Genomic DNA, 20,252 nt, shown 5'->3' on the forward strand with positions numbered 1-20,252 from the left:
GATTTGAGGGAAAATTGAAATAACTTTACTACCCACACTGTAGGAATGTTTCTTAATAAATACACTATTTATTAGAGAATTAAACCATGATGGGAAAGTAGTGAGAACAGCAAAAGCAAAATACACTATGATTGTTACTTCATCAGTTTATTTGAAGGGTAACTGGCATATGTATATTTTGTTACCAGGTTAGGTATTATCGTAAGTGCATGGGAGAATGGAATTTGCTGGTTGTTTATATATAGTAACCTGTCCTGCCAGTCTTGGTTGGGGTGTGGTTTTTTCCTTGATAGTTCCTTGATTAGGGTATTGTTTCTTCCATGATAGCCTGATATTACAGTAAGTATTTCAACTTTTGAAGTTGTATATGGGAAGGAAGGGAGGGAGGGAGGAAGGGTACTTTTAGTGACTCATACACTAAGTGGAAACTGCTGCCTTACCATGCAAAACCTTGTTGCACCTTCTCAAGTGATAGCTGCAGAAGGCGGCAATGCAAATGTTAATGTTGGAACTGATATTATTTACCAAGGAGCCAATCTTGAGAGAAACAGTTTAGCTTACTATTGTTAACTTGTATGTGTTGCTAACTTCAGCTGGTTTTGTTTTATAATGAACTGGGCCCAAGTATACTTCAGTTGTTCTTAATATATTGAAAAGTATTAAATTAAAAATTGAGTGGGTAGAAATATTTCACCAAAATATATTGGATGAGATCCAGTCTAAGTTAGCTGGACTTTGTTCTGACTGATACTAATGTAATTAAACTCATAATTAACTTTTCCCATTGAAATCAATAGTTCAAGTAAGGCTATTTTTCCTCTAATCTGTTTTCTCTTCCTCCTTCATGAATCAATCACATACTGTAATACCAGTCAAGAATTATGTACGCAGAATGTCTCTGAAAATTGGTTAGTAGAGTTTTACTTAAATCAAACCTTCACTGAAATGTCCCTTTGATGTTACTCTGCATAGTAAAGCAGTGCTTAGTTTCCAGGCATCACAGCTAATCTTTTGCATTGCACCAAACCCATTATTTCCACTGGTACAGAAGATCCTTTCATTATCTCTATTGCTTTTGCATATCACAGCACCACCCAGCTCCAATAATTGGTGTCAAAGAAATTCAGCAAAGGAAACTGGCAGAACTTGACATGGTTTCGTGTTCATACAGTATACTTACAGTATATTTTAATGGAGAGCCATTGCTGATTGAAATGGATAATATTGGATTAGATATATTAACAGCATGATTGTCAGAAATGTCTGAATATTCATATGCTACAAAACTGTAGTGCCCCGTTTAGATACCTTTGGTTCTAGATGAAGCAAACATAGCCACAAAGTGGTGTATCAATTGGCAGGATCCATGTAAACATATGTTTGCCTATATGGCACTCAGTATCCATGGTTAACATAGAATTAGGGCTGGATATCTGCTGTTGACTTAAACCGTGGAGTTGTGGTGGGTGGGATGAAAGAATGAAAGAGCACAGTATGCTTTTAAAGTGTTCAGGAAGAGTCCACGAGAAAACGAATTGCCATACTGGTGAACAGTAATGCTGTTATGGGCATGTCTGACAAGCTAGACTCTGAATTGGAGAAACAGGGTTTGAGAGGCTTTGCCCTTACTTCATGTTGTGTGTCATCTATGCCCTAGTCAACACTAGGCCCTTCTCACAGTCATCTATGCCCTAGTCACTTCCCGTTTGGACTATTGTAATGCGCTATACATGGGGCTGCCCTTGAAGAGTATCCAGAACCTTCAGTTGGTTGAAAGGCAGCAGCCTGCATAGTTTTGCACAAGCCTAGATTTGCGCATGTGTCACCTCTTTTGCGGGAGCTGCATTGGTTGCCAGTTTGCTTCTGGCCAGGTCCAATTCAAGGTGCTGGTTATCACCTTTAAAGCCCTACATGGCTTGGGGCCAGGTTATTTGCAGGACCGCCTTTCCCCAGTCACATTCACCTGGCCCACCAGAGTGGGGAGGCAGGGTATGTTGCAGGTCCCTTCAGTTAGGGAGGTACATCTGGTGGGACCAAGGAAAAGGGCCTTCTCTGTGGTAGCTCCCTCCCTTTGGAACATCATTCCCCCAGATATAAGTTTGCCCCCCTCCCCTACGGCTTGCTTCTTTTCTGGAAGACGTGGTTTTGTTAGTGGGCCTGGAGATCCCAGGTCTCTTTGGAGCCAATCAAATGGCTGACATGAGTGTGTTTGCTGCCACAGTGGGGTGTGTATTGTGTTTTTATGGTTTTTAATTCTGTAAGCCACCCAGAATCACATTGTGTGAGTTGGGCAACCTTATAAATTTGTTTAATAAATAATAAATAGTTTTTGTAGGAGATAGCCTCATCCGCCAGGTGGATGTACACAGATAATGCCCACATACAACTGGTTATAAGTGGTTTATATTACAAATTAATTTCAAGCAACTCTTGGCAAAGAATACAATGCAGTGCTGAACAGAGCAGATGTGACTACTGCAGATACTCAGAATATTAATTACCAAAAGAAAAAATTTGAAGCAGCTGTTAAATATGCAGAGTATTGGGTTTTGCCAAGAGCATGAAATCAAATTCTATAGATCGGAGCATGGTAATAAAAATGGCCTGCCTGGGAATTAGCATCAAACATGTATGATAAAATTCATTCTCCTTTTTGTAATGACTACAAAGAAGGTGTCTAATGCTTAGGCCAATGTAAAATATTATTACTGGATTCCATTTTGAAGCCAAGAATGTTATTAGAACACTGTGGTAAATGCAAATGATACAAATTGAATCTCATCAGCATGGAACTAACATGTTCATTTTTTATTAGTATTGCTATAACTAGTGTTCTATTGAACTGTTCACTCCCAGTTGTGAAAGACAGTGGAAATTTTAAAGAAGAGTGAACTAAAATGCAAGAATAAGAATTCCGTTTCAAAATTCTCAGTGACGACAGCAGGAGAACAAAATCCTTTTACCTTGTGTGTCATAGTCAAGAGGGTGGGCTACCTGCCTATTTTTTTTTTAAAAAAAAGGTCTGTATCAGCATGTTTGCTAGGGAGCTCTCCCTTTTTTATTGCATTGTCACCTGATCATTCATGAAAGAAAAAAAAATTCAGAAGAAAACCCCCACACCACCAAAAACAAGTACACAAGTGAAGAGTTTTATAAAGTTAAAGAACAGATAGACCCCTCTTAGCTGCAAGCTAAGGTGATCTCTCCTACCCCTACCATAGTTTTTAAAAGCCATTTAGCCCCTAAGAAAAAAGCAGACACATCCTTGCCTTATTTTGCAAGGAATAAAAAACTTCCCAAATGTGAAGAGCAAGATCTGGCCCAACTTTAATTATAGCCCTTAGAACAGGGCTGCAGAATGTTTTTCAAACTAAGGGCTGGGTTCAGTGTTTCAGTTAGAGATCCAGGGTTGCATACATGGGCAAGGCCCAGACAAAAACTATATTTGCTTAAAATTAAATTAAACACAGCAGGCATATTTTACTTCCCATATATGCAATATTTTCCCTGCTTTCACATTATGTCTTAAATTTGGTAGCAATTTTGCTGAAGTTTTGACAGATCTGGGAAAGCCCATTTGACTCTGGTGCCTCTGGTTAGGCCCCCTGTCTTAGTACCCATAGATACACCTTAAGTATACCATTTAGATCTGTGGTATAACTCACCACAGCCATTTTTCAGGTCATGGGGACTATTCATTTTCTTGAATGACAGATTTGCAGCAGATGAGCAGCATGTTGATTGATTGGCTGCATGTGCCCTGATGATAACCAATTCTTCCTAAATATTTCATGGCAGTAATTCTCAAAGGCTAGCATGACAGAGAGCACCATCTCTATTTCTGGACATAGGTTTTCTGCACACAGATGTTTCTCCTCCTGCCACCCCTATAATGAGCACTTCATTTTGTGCATGAGTGCAAATATGATGTCAGTATGGAAATGATAAGGAGGGTTGCTAGGAAACTACCGCTTGTTGACATGAACCTTACCACATTTGAAAAGTAATTCATACAGAATGCTAAAATGACAGGGTTTCCAGTATCTGAACAGTCATACTTGCTTGGTCTTTGCTGAGAATTTGAAACACATCATTTTTATAGCATGGAAGCAGTCTCTATTATCATACTGCTCTATATTTATAGTCCTGATGTATGTGCAGTTCTATGTTTATGAAGAGCCATTGATAAACCTCAACTCAACTGCAGTTCGAACACCTGAGAGCTTCTGTGTGCAATATTCCCAGTCTATAGCAGATATGGATGGACTATATGTCTGGCTAAATGTTAGCTAACTTCCAGAGTTGGGATCCAGTTATCTATGTCATGGTGTCAGCATTCCCTAAACTGATTTCAGTGCTCTGGCAGTAAAGAGAAATAATGTGCTTAAAGAGTGAAGAGAAAATAATATATACTTATGAAATCTCTGTAGAGAAGCTTCTTTTAAATGAAATGAAAAAGTCAATACACCAAAGGAGTGCAACTGTTTCTGCAGGAAAAACTGAACTTTACCTTGATGTGCCAGGGGCACGCTCCAAAAAGTAGCAGATGAAGCTAGAACTGAAACTGAGTCTGCTTTCACTTCAATTGCATTTAATTAAACTAGAGTGTTGATGTCTTCAAACTTTTGGGTTGGAAAAGATCCCTGAGAATACTGTGAACAGCCAAGAAACCAAACCAATGGGTCATTGAACAAATCGACCCAGAGTTGTCAGTCAAGGCACAAGTGAAAAATAAATAAATAGTGGCTCTATAATTTTTAACATCCCTTTGACTTTTATTTTTCATTTTAGTTGGGTTTTATATCTTTTAATGTATTTGTTTTCAGTTCTTTGTATGCTGCCCAGAGTCACCTGTTTGTGAGATGGGCAGCTATATAAATTTGAAAAATAAATAAATAAATGACCAGGCTCAAATTATCCTACTTTGGACACATTATGTAAAGACCCAGCTCTCTGGAAAAGGCTCTAATGCTGAGAAAGGTGGAATGAAAGAGAAGAAGAGGATGACCAGTAGCAAGGTGGATGGACTCAGTTACAATGACAATGAGGGCACCGTTGGAAGACCTGAAAGATCAGGTTAGGGATAGATCATCTTGGAGAAAATCTATCTGTGATTGCTAAGAGTTGAAAACAACTTGATGGCACATAATCAATCAATAGATAATATAGTTATTCTCCAGGTTTTTGTTTAAATATTTTTCCCTTCTGTGCCTTTGAAAATTACAATTTGGTAACAACTTTTAGAGGTCTCTGCAGCTGCACGCAAAGCTTTTCAAGGCTTAGGCAGCCCTAGGTGCTCAGGAAAAGATGAAATGAAAGAAACTAGCATGACAGTAGAATGACTGCAGAAAAAGTAAGCATGAGTCTTGTATGAAAAAAATATTAGAAGATAGATTAACTTCCCAAAAGAATGACCACAAAGAGAACGTAAGGCAAAAGGAAGTAGAAACTGTTTGGAACAGAGTGAAAAGAATTTGCTACAGAATACTATGGAAGTGCATGGAATTACATTAATGGCATGTTTGAAAAAGAATACTTGTAGTGATTGTACAGGTGTTTCAGATGGGAATGTGAATATATTGTATATGTACTTCTGTAGGCAGATGATGCTGTGTTGTTGTCTGAGAATTCAAATTATTTGCAGTAAATGTTAAATAGATTGTACGATGTAAGAAAGAGTATGGTTCTGAAAATTAATCTGTCAAAGACTAAACTAGTTGTGTTTGACAGGGAATATGGAATGAACAATTGCAAGTTATGTATAAATAGCAAAGTAGTAGAGTAAGGATATGAATTTGTGACTCTTAATTGTGTACTAAAGGCAAGGAAATGGATGGAGTAATTTTAAGATATGTAAATGCTGGTAGGAAGCTAGTGGTTAATTATACTGCAAGAAGAGAATGTTGGTTGAAAAAAATGAAAATGAAATAAGAACTTGCCTCTGCCCAGTTTGTTATATGTAAGTGAGATTGGGTGTGTCAGGGGAAACGTAAAAATAAACTGGATCTAGTGGAAACGGGGTACTTAAGAATTGAGTGGTAAAACAAGAAGTGATAGGGTTAAGAATGAATGAGTTGATTGAATGCAAAAGTGAGCAACCAAGGTGAGAAAGTATGTAGAGGTGATTTTGTCATACAGGGAAAATAAACGAGGATCAAATCACAATGGAGGAAAAGTGAAAGGGTCAAGAGGAAGTGGAAGACCAAGAACACTGTGGTTGGATGGAACTGATGAAATCCTGAAAAAAAGGAGAGAGGAGTCATTTAAAGAACGAAAGACAAAGTGTATGGATGTGATGGAAGCAAAGATGATTTGCAACAATAGAATGAAGGAGGCACAGAGAAGGGTGGTCATATAAACTAGATACTTATATTTCCATTTTCCTATCTCATGACTTTAATTTTTTGGCTTATTCTTTTTTACTCACTTCCTACATTTTGCATTATACCCACTAACTACCTCAGTTAACAACCATTCACAAATACAACAGTAACAAAAAATTCATTTCCCAGCCAATCCACACATTTACAACCATATTTTGTGCACCTGACAACACATGCTGGAGTGAGAGTAACACTGGTGTAGCTGTATGAGAGAACTTTATCTGAGTGAGACAGCAGCAACCAGTGTTCTTTGCAGCATCTCTGTCTCTCTGAGTCCCGTGTTCGCTTAGTGACCATTTTGCTTAACAACCTGGTCATTGGTATAGAACTTGGTCGCTAAACGAGGAGTGGGTGTTCATTATTTACTCTGAAAGTGAATAGCATGATGAGTATTTATGTATGTATGCAAGATATTTCACATGCCATCTCTACTGCTTGTGATGGACATTTGAATGCAATAAGTATACTAGGACTCAAGTGCATATTCTTGGCTGTTGTCATGAGCGCTGATGGTGAGCAGGAGGGGGCCCCTATCCAGGGGGGAAAACACATGCGTAGTAGCGAGAATTTGAGCAGCCATTCAAAGAGACACAGAACAGACCCGCCTTGACTTTGGGGGTTTATCTGTATGGGTTTTCCCACGCTTCTTCAGTTTGTTAGGATTTTCTATCTACTGTAGCAGTAATAAAACACTAGAGACCTATTCCTCATCTCAGCGTGGTTCCTGCTTGTCAGGACAGCTGTCTTATAAGTCTCTTAGACCAGGCAGCATTGTTAAACCAGAAGCAACCATGTTATAATGTCAGTTATAATGCCTGTTATAATGTTGGTTGTTGGGGGTGGATGGCAGTACAAAAAAACTGAACTCCAGTCGGTGGCCTATAGAAATTAGTTAGAATGCATCCCACATCCTCATTATGCTAACTGCAAATGAACAAAATTACTTTGAACCACAATGATTCTAAAAGAGTCGACGTGATAAGTTTTCAAAGCTGAGTTTCACTGCCAGCAAGCATATAACATACTGATATGCACCATATGGACTGAACAAAGACAAACAGGCAGCAGGCAGTGGGTTCCTGAAATGATCAACTGAACCCTTTCAGCAGGCTAAAAGGGGTAGTTTTACAAAATGTTTCTCTCTCTTGTTTTAAACCTGAAAGTTGAAACCACCAGAGCTGGTTAAAAGTTTTCTCCCTGCCACACTAAGCTTTTACTGTGAGGGACAATTCTTTTACGCTTTCTGTATTGTTTTCTTTGGTTTGTGTTTGTATGGAGAGCATTTAACGTTATGCCCCCACCTGCCAACTGAAATGGTACAACCTGGCCTAGCACCATGAGACTTTACCACAACATCAGTTTGCATGGGTAGAACTAGTAGTATAATATTAGCTATTCCTTTTATAAACTCCCGGCATCAAGCTTCCTTTGAAAAATCTCAAACTGAACAGCTTTAGAAATATCAGCACCTGTGATACCAAACAGCATCTACTAGTCAATATGAATAGTATTAAACTGGACTAATAGCTTAATTATTTTTTATGAATTTAAATTTAACATTATTCTTTATTACGTCAAATATTGTGTGAAGATGTAGCACTGTTTATTTTTCCTCATGAAAAATAAACACCTCTGTATGAAATTAATTAATTTGTATAGGGTTTTTTGTTCATATGATTTGTTTTAAGTATACATTTTGCTTCATACTTTTCCAAGGGGGAGAGTGGAGATAAGCTGACCTCTCTCCAAAAGGAGACTTGTGCTCACAATCAGCAGAGATAGATGCTTTGTAACCTTGGCAACACAGGCACAAGGTTTGACTGAATTTGAAACATTGTTTCACAAAATACTGAAGTCATGAAAGCTCATTATTCACACAACTATAAGCTATTCTAACTCTGAGAGAAGGGACATCTGGCCTGGAGACAGGGGAAAGGAACAATCAAACTGTTAAGGGAAGAGTCTCAGGAAAGATTATTCAGTTGAGGAAGAGGAAAGCGTGAGAAAGAAACTCAAGATAACCCTGCCTTGATGTCGCTTGGGATAAGATGGAGTAAAGAGAAATGCTGACAGGCTTTCAAGATTCTGTTATTCTACCCAAAAGAATAAAGAGCATTCCTGAAATCCCTGTGGGTCTGTTTCTTGACCTGGCCTACCTTGATGGGATGACAGAGTCAGAGGCTGAGGACGTGACCTCAGCTAGTAATCAGCAGGAGCAAGTGAGCACAGATTCATATGACAAGGGCCCAAATCCTGGCAATTTTTATTAATAGTATTTTTGGCTTTTAATGGTTTTGATTTATTAGTATTTCATAGATAGTTTATTGTGTTTATTGTAACCTACCTAGAATTGTGAGAATAGACAGTATACAAATATTTGTAAATAAAATAAATAAATAGCTAAAAGATATCCCAGCAAAGTGTGAGAGGGACCCACCTCATTAAAAGACAAACGTCAGTCAAGATGTTCATCAACCACTTTGCCAGGCAAAGCACTAGGAGATAAAATAGTGGTGGTTGTTCTCCCTTTAGAAGCATGTATGACATTCAAAGTCTAGTTCAGTGCTTTGAAGGTTTCAGTTGTTCTTAATAACATTTTGAGACAACTTCTGCTTTCTGCCTATTTGTAGTTCTGAAGCATCAGAATCAGTTGTAACCAATTGGTCCACTCACAAACATGCTGTTTAATGACCTTACCTTTATAGACATGAAATTGACAGTTGTGTAGTTTCCCAAGTCCTCCTGCTTTTTGAGGATGGGAATGACATTTACTCTCCTCCAGTCTTCTGGAGTTCTCCAGGAATTCTCAAAGTCTACCAATAGCACTTCTGCAAACTCCTCTGTTACTTACATCCCAGATTACTGAGGTAACTATCTAATTCACTTAAATTGGCTACAGAGGCAAAGTAGGAGTTAAGAAGTTCTGCCTTCTCACCATTACCCTTTACCAATTCACCCTTTCCTCCTTGCAAAGGACCTGCACTGCCTTGGCCTTTCCTTTTGTTTCTAGCTACTCAAAGGAACTGTTGTTGATGTTGTTGTTGTTTTGGTATCTCAAGCCTGAATCATTCTCAGCTTTAACTTTTCTGACACAGTTCCTACAGTTTGGGGAAACAGCCTTATATTCTTCTTTGCTTATGCACCCCTCCTTCCATTCCTTTTACATATCCCTTTTTGTCTCCAGCATTTTGTTCATGCTGGCCTCTTTAGATTTCTCCAATTTCTGCTCCTTGTAGGTATTGTTCATCAGTGTGTCTCTTGCAGTCTCTCATTTTATAGGATTTTCCTCTGTTCCTGATGCTTTTCTCCTTCAGGATTTCAACCCGTAGGATCCAGCCTACCTTCCTTCAGAATTCATCAAAAACCATTCTTCCAGGGTCCAGTACGCAGATCTCAATTTCTCTTCCCCTGAATATTACAAATTCAAAGATACCATTATACTTTCCTTAAGGTAACAGCTGCCATTACTCCTTCAAGTAATTCCTCTGTATTGCAGAGGATTAGGTCCAGAATAACAGATCTCCTTGTCTTGTCTTCCACCTTCTGACAAATGAAGTTGCCAGCAAAAGAGAATCTGTTGGACCTCTGACTCTTGGCAGACTTAGCTTTTTCAGCAAATGTCAGGATAATTGAAATCTCCCATTATCCCATTATTGCATGCATCTCTGAAAGACTGGTCATTTGACACAGAAAGACCTCATCGGTTTGTTTTGTCTGTCTTGGTGGTCTAAAATAAACGGTGGCATCACTTTTCTTTCTCTCTTCTTTTATTTTTACCCAAATATTTTCAACAGGATTTTCGTGCTTTGATTCCTGGATTTCTGTGCAAATATATATTTTTTCTTTTATATAGTGCAATATCCATACATTTTCTGTTGGATTTGTTCCTTTTGCATAAGTTATAGGTTTCCAATGCTATGTGCCAAACACAAGTAGCATCCTACCAAGTTTCATATTTGTCTTTCTGATTTAGGAACCCTAGATTACCCTGTTTATTTTCATACTTTCTGCATTAGTACAGAGACAAGACATCTGGGATATTGTGAAGCACACCTACTAGGTTCACTGTTGTAGTTTCCTGCCAAACTCTGTATCCCTGTCCTGAGCTCCTCATTCTCCCCTTGTGTTCTGCTTTCTTGGTCCCAGTCCTTGGCTGCTTATTCGGTTCTGGCCTTTTGCCTGCTTCCTCCTTTTTGTTCCAGTTTAATGCCCTCCCAATGAGAGGTGCAAGATGCCTGCCAAACACTTTCTTTCCAGCCTTTATAAAAGTCAGGAATCTGTTGTGATGATTGTACAAGCCATTATTACAGAATCCAAACACTTCTCAATAGCACCATCTACATAGCCACCTGATTTCCAGGATCCTGTTTTTTCTTCTGCTGTCATGACCCACAGCTGGAAGGATTGATGGAAAAACTATTTGTGGTTTCAGCTCCTTCACCTTCCTGCCTAAGGCATTGTAGTCTCTGGAGATTCTTTTAAAGTCTCCACAAGAAACAAGAAAAATGGAAAGTTGTTGTTAGGTTTGAATAGTCTTGGTAATTTCTATCATGTCCTGGGTAAGAAAAAATGGAATACAACACATCTCCTGTGATGTCATGTTAGGTCTTCACACAGCTGCCCCACTTCCTCTCAGCAGGAAGTTATCCACCACCACAACACACCTCTTCTTTTTCAATGTGGTTTTTAGTTTTTTTTATCCAGGGGTACTCAAGTGTCTTCCACAGCAAGACTGCTCAGGTGGCTGTTTCTTTGTCTAGAGATAACATGTAAAACCAGTTCTTGAGAGTTATTGCTGGATAATTCCCAATCCACTTGGGGTTTTGGGGGTGGAAAACCACTTCATCTCTCTGTATCTGCCAAAGGAGGGGCTTCTTGTTACCTGATGTTCTGTTCACTTCTTTGCCCCTCCTGAAGAACTTCAGTTGTCCCGTCCAGGAAATTCTTTTCTTCTCTGAAGTGTTGCAGTATAAAAACTCAAGTCCCTTCACTTTCTCTTCCAGTAGGGAAAGCCTATGTGATTCCTGCATGTGAAGCAGGTATAGTTTGAATCCTCTTCAAACAGAAAGACAAACATCGCACATACCTTGCAGATCATAGTAATGCTTCTCTCACTTGTCCACCTTGCTTGTTTGCTTGCTTTATTTATTCATTCATTTATTTTACTAGGCTTATATGTTGCTCTAATTGAATATCAATTCTGAGCCCTTGCAAACCTGTTGAAACTACCAAGCTTTTACTGCTTTTCTAAATGCCAATATGATTGGTGTTAATCAAATCTTGGAAGGGGGAGTGAACAAGAGAAAGAGGGCAGTGATTAAGAGTGATTGAGGAGGGCAGTAATTGAGAGACTGAGAGGATCATTAGGAGTAGATGGTTCTGTAGATATCTAGGTCTGGAGCCTTCCTTGCCAATTCCTCTAGCCAAATTCCCACTGAAAATGTCCCTTTTTCATGCCTTTCTAGGAGAATACTAGCCTGGATTAGAGGGGAGGGGGGAGGGAGGGGGGGAGGGAGGGGAAAAAGTAGCCTTTCCCTTGACTTCCCCTACAAAATTCTTCTTTACCCTCTTTGTCCACCTGTTCAATATTTTTTTCTGGGTTCTCAGAATGTTGCATATGCACTGGTAAGTTTTTCTACAGAAGAAAATGCTGGTGATAGGAGATGTTTAACCTTTTTCTTGTCTGGTGTTTTTCTTCTGCAGCTTCCCTCTCCAAGCCATTTCCCCCAAGCAGTATATTCTTATTTTTCTAGACTTAAGTTGCTTTTTACTATTTCCTATCAGTTTGCTTTTCTCCTTAATTCTGCAAGTTTGTGTTTAATATGAACGCTTTATATATACATATGCATAGTCTTCCAAGCAGATTTACTCACAATATGTTTTTGTACTCGATTGTCATATATGCATTACTTTAGATACTTTTTCCTAATATATGCATCACAACATTTGGAAAAATAGGGTTTTAAAGTATAATTTCAATTTCTGTGTTATCTCAAAAATAGTCAATTAGTTAAGCTCACATTGCAGTACGAATAAAACAAATTCCTCCTCTATCCTACTCTCACAGTTTGGTGAAGGAACTACCACTGAATATACATGTCAAGAGTTTCATCCTTACATTTATATCCTAAGTATACTTTCCTGGAAGTAGTTTCCACCAAATGCAGTTTAATTTAATTTAGTTTAAATTCGATAGAATTGCAACATAAATATACAAAATGTTCTCAGTCTTTTTCCATATTCAATTGTAGATAAGTCATGAGTATTCCAAATTAACAGTGAAATGGGCTTGAGAGATACTGGTCCCTTTTAAGTTTGCAAGCCATACCCAACAGACGATGAATCCAGCCCATCAACTCAACCTGTCACCTTCATCTGCTTTTGTCTGCAACCCATGAGCTGAGATCATTGCAGGCAGTCACCCTTCCTAATCAGAAAATAAAGTAGAGAATATTCAAGTGCACATTATTCCAGAAGCAGAGACCCAGGGACACATGCAGAGGCCTCATTCGTAAAAGACAGCAAGGATACAGCACTCAAAAATTTACTGGGCATCAGACATGCTCTGCTGCTCCATCAACAGGTGGGGGGTGGGGATCAAGCTCCAGAGGCAGACATTCCGTGTCTGAGGCATTTTTCTTACGGACTTCAAAGTTCAAATCCAGGTCTAACCAATGATGAGTAGAAATAATAAATAGTAGCAATGAATAATTTTCATGAATAGTATACACTTTTTTATCTTCATAGTAAATACTGATGCTAGCCTTCAGCTGCATGGTTCTGCCATGATCACTAATACTGAAATGAAAAATTAACAGACCTTCTTTTTCAGAAACAAAAATTTGTTGAATGGGGGTGGGGGTTTAATGTAGAATTAATTTAACTGTCAACTGATAAGAAGAAATCCATCTTTTCTGAAGAATGAAATATTGAAGTTATCTAATGGTTTTCAGTAAAAAGAAAGGCAGTTCGATAATGATGGGTTCAATTTTTTTTAAAAAAATTGCTTTAATATATATAAATAAAAAAGAATACAATAACATAAAAAGAAGAAAAATGGGGTGAAAGAAAAGCATAAAAATGAAACACCTATAGAAAATAGCTCAGTTTTTAAACACAGCATTAAACCTTGATCATATGGAAAAATTGATCAAACCTTCCATTACATTACTACAGATCCAGTTCATTTACAGAGGGCAAACACATATCAGTCCACATTTGTATGTTCTCTCCAATATAAAATGATGTTGTTTTTTTGCTATAACTATCTCAGTAAATCCAGTCTTTATGTAACATAAGATTCCAACTGTTGGGTATATCATTCAAAACGTATTTACATCTCTCAACCATATTACTCTTCCCAAAATCATTTTTACAGACCTATATGATAAATAAAAGCAAAATAATAGGAGGGCAAGCCCATGTCAACCTCCACTATTTTACACTTCCAGCATAATGGAGTTTTAAACATTCAGATTCAGATATCACTCATTAACCTTTAAATTTAACCTTTGCTTCCTTTTGCAGAAAGCCCGGTTGGCCAGGATTCGTGTAGCCAAAACAGGAAGTTCCAACGCCTACCTTCACAGTAAGCGCAATGGCCTTCTCAATGAAGCACTGGAGTTGACGGTATGTAGACCAGAGAATAAGAGTCTTACAGGAAGGTTGAACATATCTCCACTCTGTCTAACCTTGTCAGTTTTGTAGGTAGGCTTGAACAGTGCTATAATTAGACTTTAATTCTATGCTATATGCTAAGTATACATGTCTTTAACATGTACATTTTACTAATATTAAAAGAGGTTAATTGTTAAATAATGAATATTAATGTTAACAGAATAACCTCAGAGTTCAGTTCACAAGTAAGCACTCCACCAGGGTTAACAAAACCATTCTTTTCAGATTAAACATTTGGATGGTCATCAATCTCCACTACTTTTTGTTTGCTTGTTTAAGTGATCCATTAAGTAATTAAGTAGTCCCTCTGTGGGGGAGAGATGGGTGGACATATAAAATTGAGAAATAAATAAATAAATAAATCAGATCCATTTCAATATGTCAAAATGTTTAAATTCTTTAAGTTCCTTAAGCTACAAGGTTATCAGGATATGCTCAGCAGTAATTATGCTACTTGGAATCTCTGAAAATAGTAACAATCTTAGTTTTCCTTTATAAGCACAAATGATTGGATCCAGACTTAGATATTTAGCATTGTCCACCAAAATATTTCATCTTGACTAATCAGAATCCTAACATTCAATTGGCCGAAGCTAAATATGATAAAGTAGGATGGAAGTTAGAGAGCAAATTTTCCAATCTGCCTCTGCAGAGGGAAAAAAATTCAATTTTGTTAGAAGCCCAGGAGCCAGAGCTTGCCAAAAACAATTTAAGAGGTAAATTTTGCTAGAATTAATAACTAACTAGACTGGGAATAAGGATGAATGGATCCTATCTCCTTAACTTCACAGATTTTCAGGGTTTTTTTTTTCCCTGAGGCCTTTTTTTAAAACAGAATATCATTATAACATTGTCAGAATACTGCAACGCTGTGTTTTTCTGAATTATGGATTTTTTTTCTGAACTGGATCTGTTTTCTTTCTTTCTTAACAAAACACAATTGCAGACTCAGTATGCAAAGAACAAGTTAGCTTTAATTAATTGTACCAAGTTCATTTTACCGCCCTTTAATAAAATATTTGACTGATGATGCTGACTAACAATAAATCAATCAGCCTCATTGCCCCTTGTTTCATCTTTCTTTGGAAGGATTTCAGCTTTTTACCATCCTAATGTGAGTTCCTGTTAAAAATTATTCATTCACTTTTCTTGTTTCTACTTGTTAATTATAAAATACTGATATTAGGGTGGGAGGGAAGTATTGAATCAAATCTTACTATTTGGGAAGAGAAGCTGGCATTGGAGTACTTGACAGGCTATTCCTTTCTCCTTGCTGCCCTGGAATTCTAGAAATTACAGCCACAAAACAATTGAAGAGCAGAGGGAAAGGCTGCTATTTAGCATGGCTGTTCAAAGCCTGAAAGGAGTATTTTGATTTAAAACCCTTTTATTGAATCAACAAAGATTCACAGATTGAAGCAGGAACATGCTTCAAAGCAATTCATCAAATCAGGTGGCTTCAGAACACTTCACAACTTTGAAATTATTCTACAGATTTTGTGGGTTTTCTTTTGCTTCAGAATTTGCTACAGTCAGTATACATCAGGGATATTCAAAACCGTTGCAGGCACAAAATGTTCTAAGAATCTCCAGAGCATTCATTTTCTATACTGACCTTGCAGTTCTGGATGTGCTCTAGCATTCCATTCCCTGAATGGTTAGATTTGCACTTCCCAATATACCACATTGCAGCTTCACTTTTATGGTGAATACTGAGGTTGTGGGTATAAAGTGGTGTTTCTGACCTGTTATGAGTAGCCAGCTAATAATTCTAACACCTCATCTCTGTTAATATGTTTTCTACTACAGATTAAGGTTACTATGGTAACTAATCATTTTGGCCGGGTGAAGAGGTTGAATTTAATTGTCCCCTTTTCAGTTGTTAATTGTTGCACTGGGGGGGAGAAGAACTTGCCTGGACTTGTTTTAGTTTCAGTTTCCCTTCTGTGTAGGCTTGCAGAGAATATGCAGCTGAGAGAAATCTCTCCTCTCAGCAAACAGCCTTTAAATATGTTTGCTTTCTGTAAATAAAATTATTTTTATAGAAATGCCTGGTGTGTGACTTTTCTGATCTCTCCTGGGCCAAATGCTTTCTAGCACTCTGCCAACAATCTCCTGGCCTATCATAGCACTTTTGAGGTACAAGGTAAACAACATTTAGATTTAATTCATTTTCTTAGCTTTCAGCTTCTTTGATGGGATCATCCACAATGTTTAACTTTACTTTTACTTGTACAAATGGAATGATACTTTTCTGTGCTGGTCCTGAATTTAGTTGCATTCTCTTAGCAGTCTAAATTTGAGCTCCAAGATGTTCAATCTTGTATGCATGTATGGATCAGTTCCTACTTTTAAATTCTGTGAAATTAGGGCAGATTTAAATCTCTTGACAATGAGTAATTAGATACCAAGTTAACACTTAAAGGTACTGGTATAAATGTTTATTGTTTATAAGAATGGGGGTGGCAAGATTATGAAGACTACTTGTATCTCACTATATACTGATAAGATGATCCTTCCAAGGAGGGTGCAAGGGTGGCAAACCTGCCTTTTCAAGGGTCTCTTCTGTCCCTGATGTCCAACCAAAACCTACTTCTTGTGTTAAATTTAGGGTTTCTTGTTTTACCTTCTGGAACAACTCATTTCTGCCCTATCTTCTACATGATAGTATAACTTGATCCGAAATATACATCCAATGAAGGTTTTGGAATGGTCTTCCCTTGAATGTTAGTAAAATACTGAATATTATTGAAAATACTTGGAGAGATCTCAAACATGCAGATCACACAAAGAGAATACTGTAAGAATATTTCTGAGCTAGAAATGTTCTTCAAGGAAAAGTGGGGGCAGGGGGACAGATCCAAAAGCAATAATAGAAAGCCCCTTAGTTGGCCACAGGACATGTTGGGAAGCTGGGGGGTGGGGGTTTGCCAAAGGAAGTGTCACAAAGAACTTTTCTGGAAGAGTCTCCAAAACAGTATGTACTTTTTCTCATGTTGTATCTCTTACTCTAAATAGTAAATATGCATTCAAATTTGCAAAAAAATGTCATGTTTAACTTTATCCATTGTAAAGGTTGCATTGGCTTCTGTTCACTGAAGGGAATCACTGAAACATACAAGTAAACTTTTGTATTCAACAAACAAAATATTTATAAGGTGCCCCCCCCAGGCCAGCTTCAATTAAAATTAACATGTAAGCAAAAACAAAAGTGAAAATTACACAAATGCTATCAAATCAATATATATCACATTTACAATCACCCTAAAAATAACACAAAAAAATCAGTACATATAATCTGATACCATGCCTTCTGACTTTACTAATAATGTGTGTGTGTGAAAGAGGGGGGCAGAAGAGGGGAGAATATGCATGCACACACATACTCAGGTGTATTACCACCCAAGATATCCATTTCCATTTCTGTTTTGATATTCTCTCCATTTGTTTGTAGTGTGGGGACAATTGATTTACTCAAGTTTTGATTCAGATTGTCCAATCTTACCCTTGGTTTGGACTCTAACAGCCAAGCTAGCAGCCATCATAATAACAAAATTTAAAATTTATTTTCTTTTGTAACTGCAAAAATGCAATCATGGAGGATGAGTGTTGTTGTTTATTCGTTTAGTCGCTTCCGACTCTTCGTGACTTCATGGACCAGCCCACGCCAGAGCTTCCTGTCGGTCGTCAACACCCCCAGCTCCCCCAGGGATGAGTCCGTCACCTCTAGAATATCATCCATCCACCTTGCCCTTGGTCGGCCCCTCTTCCTTTTGCCCTCCACTCTCCCTAGCATCAGCATCTTCTCCAGGGTGTCCTGTCTTCTCATTATGTGGCCAAAGTATTTCAGTTTTGCCTTGAATATCATTCCCTCAAGTGAGCAGTCTGGCTTTATTTCCTGGAGGATGGACTGGTTGGATCTTCTTGCAGTCCAAGGCACTCTCAAAATTTTCCTCCAACACCACAGTTCAAAAGCATCGATCTTCCTTCGCTCAGCCTTCCTTATGGTCCAGCTCTCGCAGCCATATGTTACTACAGGGAACACCATTGCTTTAACTATGCGGGCCTTTGTTGTCAGTGTGATGTCTCTGCTCTTAACTATTTTATCGAGATTTGTCATTGCTTTTCTTCCAAGGATTAAGCGTCTTCTGATTTCCTGACTGCAGTCAGCATCTGCAGTAATCTTTGCACCTAGGAATACAAAGTCTTTCACTGCTTCTACATTTTCTCCCTCTATTTGCCAGTTATCAATCAAGCTGGTTGCCATAATCTTGGTTTTTTTGAGGTTTAGCTGCAAACCAGCTTTTGCACTTTCTTCTTTCACCTTCATCATAAGGCTCCTCAGTTCCTCTTCACTTTCAGCCATCAAAGTGGTATCATCTGCATATCTGAGATTGTTAATGTTTCTTCCAGAGATTTTAACTCCAGCCTTGGATTCCTCAAGGCCAGCTTGTCGCATGATGTGTTCTGCATACAAGTTGAATAGGTAGGGTGAGAGTATACAGCCCTGCCGTACTCCTTTCCCAATCTTAAACCAGTCTGTTGTTCCGTGGTCTGTTCTTACTGTTGCTACTTGGTCATTATACAGATTCTTCAGGAGGCAGACAAGATGACTTGGTATCCCCATACCACTAAGAACTTGCTACAATTTGTTATGGTCCACACAGTCAAAGGAGGATGAGTAGGGGAATAGAATTCCATCTGATAGTGTAACAATTAGGGATGGAATTAAAATTAGGGATAGTATCAACAGTTTATCAATTTTTTGCTGTCTATAGTTTTATTGCCCATTAAATCCAGGTGCCAGTTTCACCTAATGGGAAAAAGTATTTAACAGTCACAATTCCTTTATTTTTCCTAAAATAATATATCTTTGAAATCTTGCTGGCAAACACATTGCACCCTTTGAACACAGCACAGTATTGTCGTGACTTGGCTCCGGCTCCAAGTGCCAGCTCCAATGAGTTAATAAGATTCTATGATTTAAGTATGCAGCCCCAGGGAAAATGCTGCAGGAATGTAAATCAGGCTCAAGACTGCTTGATGTTTTATAGCATCACAGTTGTTTGAAACAGATGTGCAGAACTTCCTGGATCTTGTTTCTACTCTTTTCTTTTATAAATTCCTTCCATCAGTGAAGTCCCCCTGGACAAATTAGTGTCAGTCTGAATACAGCCCTCTGTACACAAATACACACAGCTAAAAAGGAACAGGAAAATATGTTGCTGAAATGAAGTTTTGCAAGAACTGCTGGTATTTGGATATCTTTCTGTTTGGATAGCCTTTCTGTTTCATATAAATTAAAAATCTAATCATAGCATGCAATAGTGGAGAACACAATAAGCTGATACCTGCATTCGGATTCTGATTTGTACAGCATATCTGATATGAAAATACTGTCCAATCCTTCTCTGTTTCTTATTCACTACAAATATTATTATGTGCCATTACATTTCCCATTGTCTTGAACTGAACTGAGGCTACAGACTGGTCCACAGTGAGATCTGAGAGTACCTGGTTTAAGTACTAACCTCTGTGACAGAAATCTCAGCTTCCACTGTGCTTATCAAGATGCTTTTGCTTTTCCTCTCTCACTATATGGGAGCTACGGATTAGTAGATGATGGAAATACCAGCTGCTTAAATTCAGGTTGCCATCTATGAAAGAACAAGGTTTTGAAGCTTACTTTCCTTCCCAGTTAGACAATTTATAAACAAACCAAGTTTGTAAAGCCAATAGAACACAAAACCCTTCTATGCTGCCCTCTGTTGCCAGATTTTCAAAAGTTACTCATTTCAGGAAGAAATAGGAAAGCAGTTTTTCTAAGAATCTCAGTTTTTGGAAAAGATATAAGGCCAACACTGCATTTAAACTACAATGCTAAACTGGTGGGCTTAGAACTTAGTGGAGCTTTTTCCTGAGTAGATATGTAACGCTGTACATGCACTGTACATTTCTGATAGAACAGGGAACACATTTAGATCCTCAGTTCAGCCTTAGCAGACATCTAGTGGATTGAGTCTGACTTAGTGCTTTTTTTTTTTTAATTCTATAGGTCATTGACTTAATATACCTGATTGCATTGCCAAATTTCTGTTGTAAATTGCAGAATTTAAAGCCATGATGTATTATTCTTCATTTAAAAAAAAACAAGGAAAATAGTTTTGTTAAGTCTCTTCATTTGAAAGGAGA

At 38.0% G+C, this 20,252-nt stretch overlaps 1 protein-coding gene across 1 annotated transcript in view; it reads left to right on the forward strand.

Annotated features, from left to right (window-relative positions):
- The window catches only part of KCND3 (potassium voltage-gated channel subfamily D member 3), a 321,371-nt gene that overhangs the window by 276,731 nt on the left and 24,388 nt on the right, over positions 1-20,252 (forward strand). Inside the window, exon 4 of the mRNA XM_063297454.1 lies at positions 13,911-14,012. Within this exon, the coding sequence (XP_063153524.1) occupies positions 13,911-14,012 (102 nt within the window). The remainder of the gene's footprint in view (positions 1-13,910; positions 14,013-20,252) is intronic.

The sequence above is a fragment of the Candoia aspera genome, chromosome 3, assembly GCF_035149785.1.
Source record: "Candoia aspera isolate rCanAsp1 chromosome 3, rCanAsp1.hap2, whole genome shotgun sequence".
Taxonomy (NCBI): Eukaryota; Metazoa; Chordata; class Lepidosauria; order Squamata; family Boidae; genus Candoia; species Candoia aspera.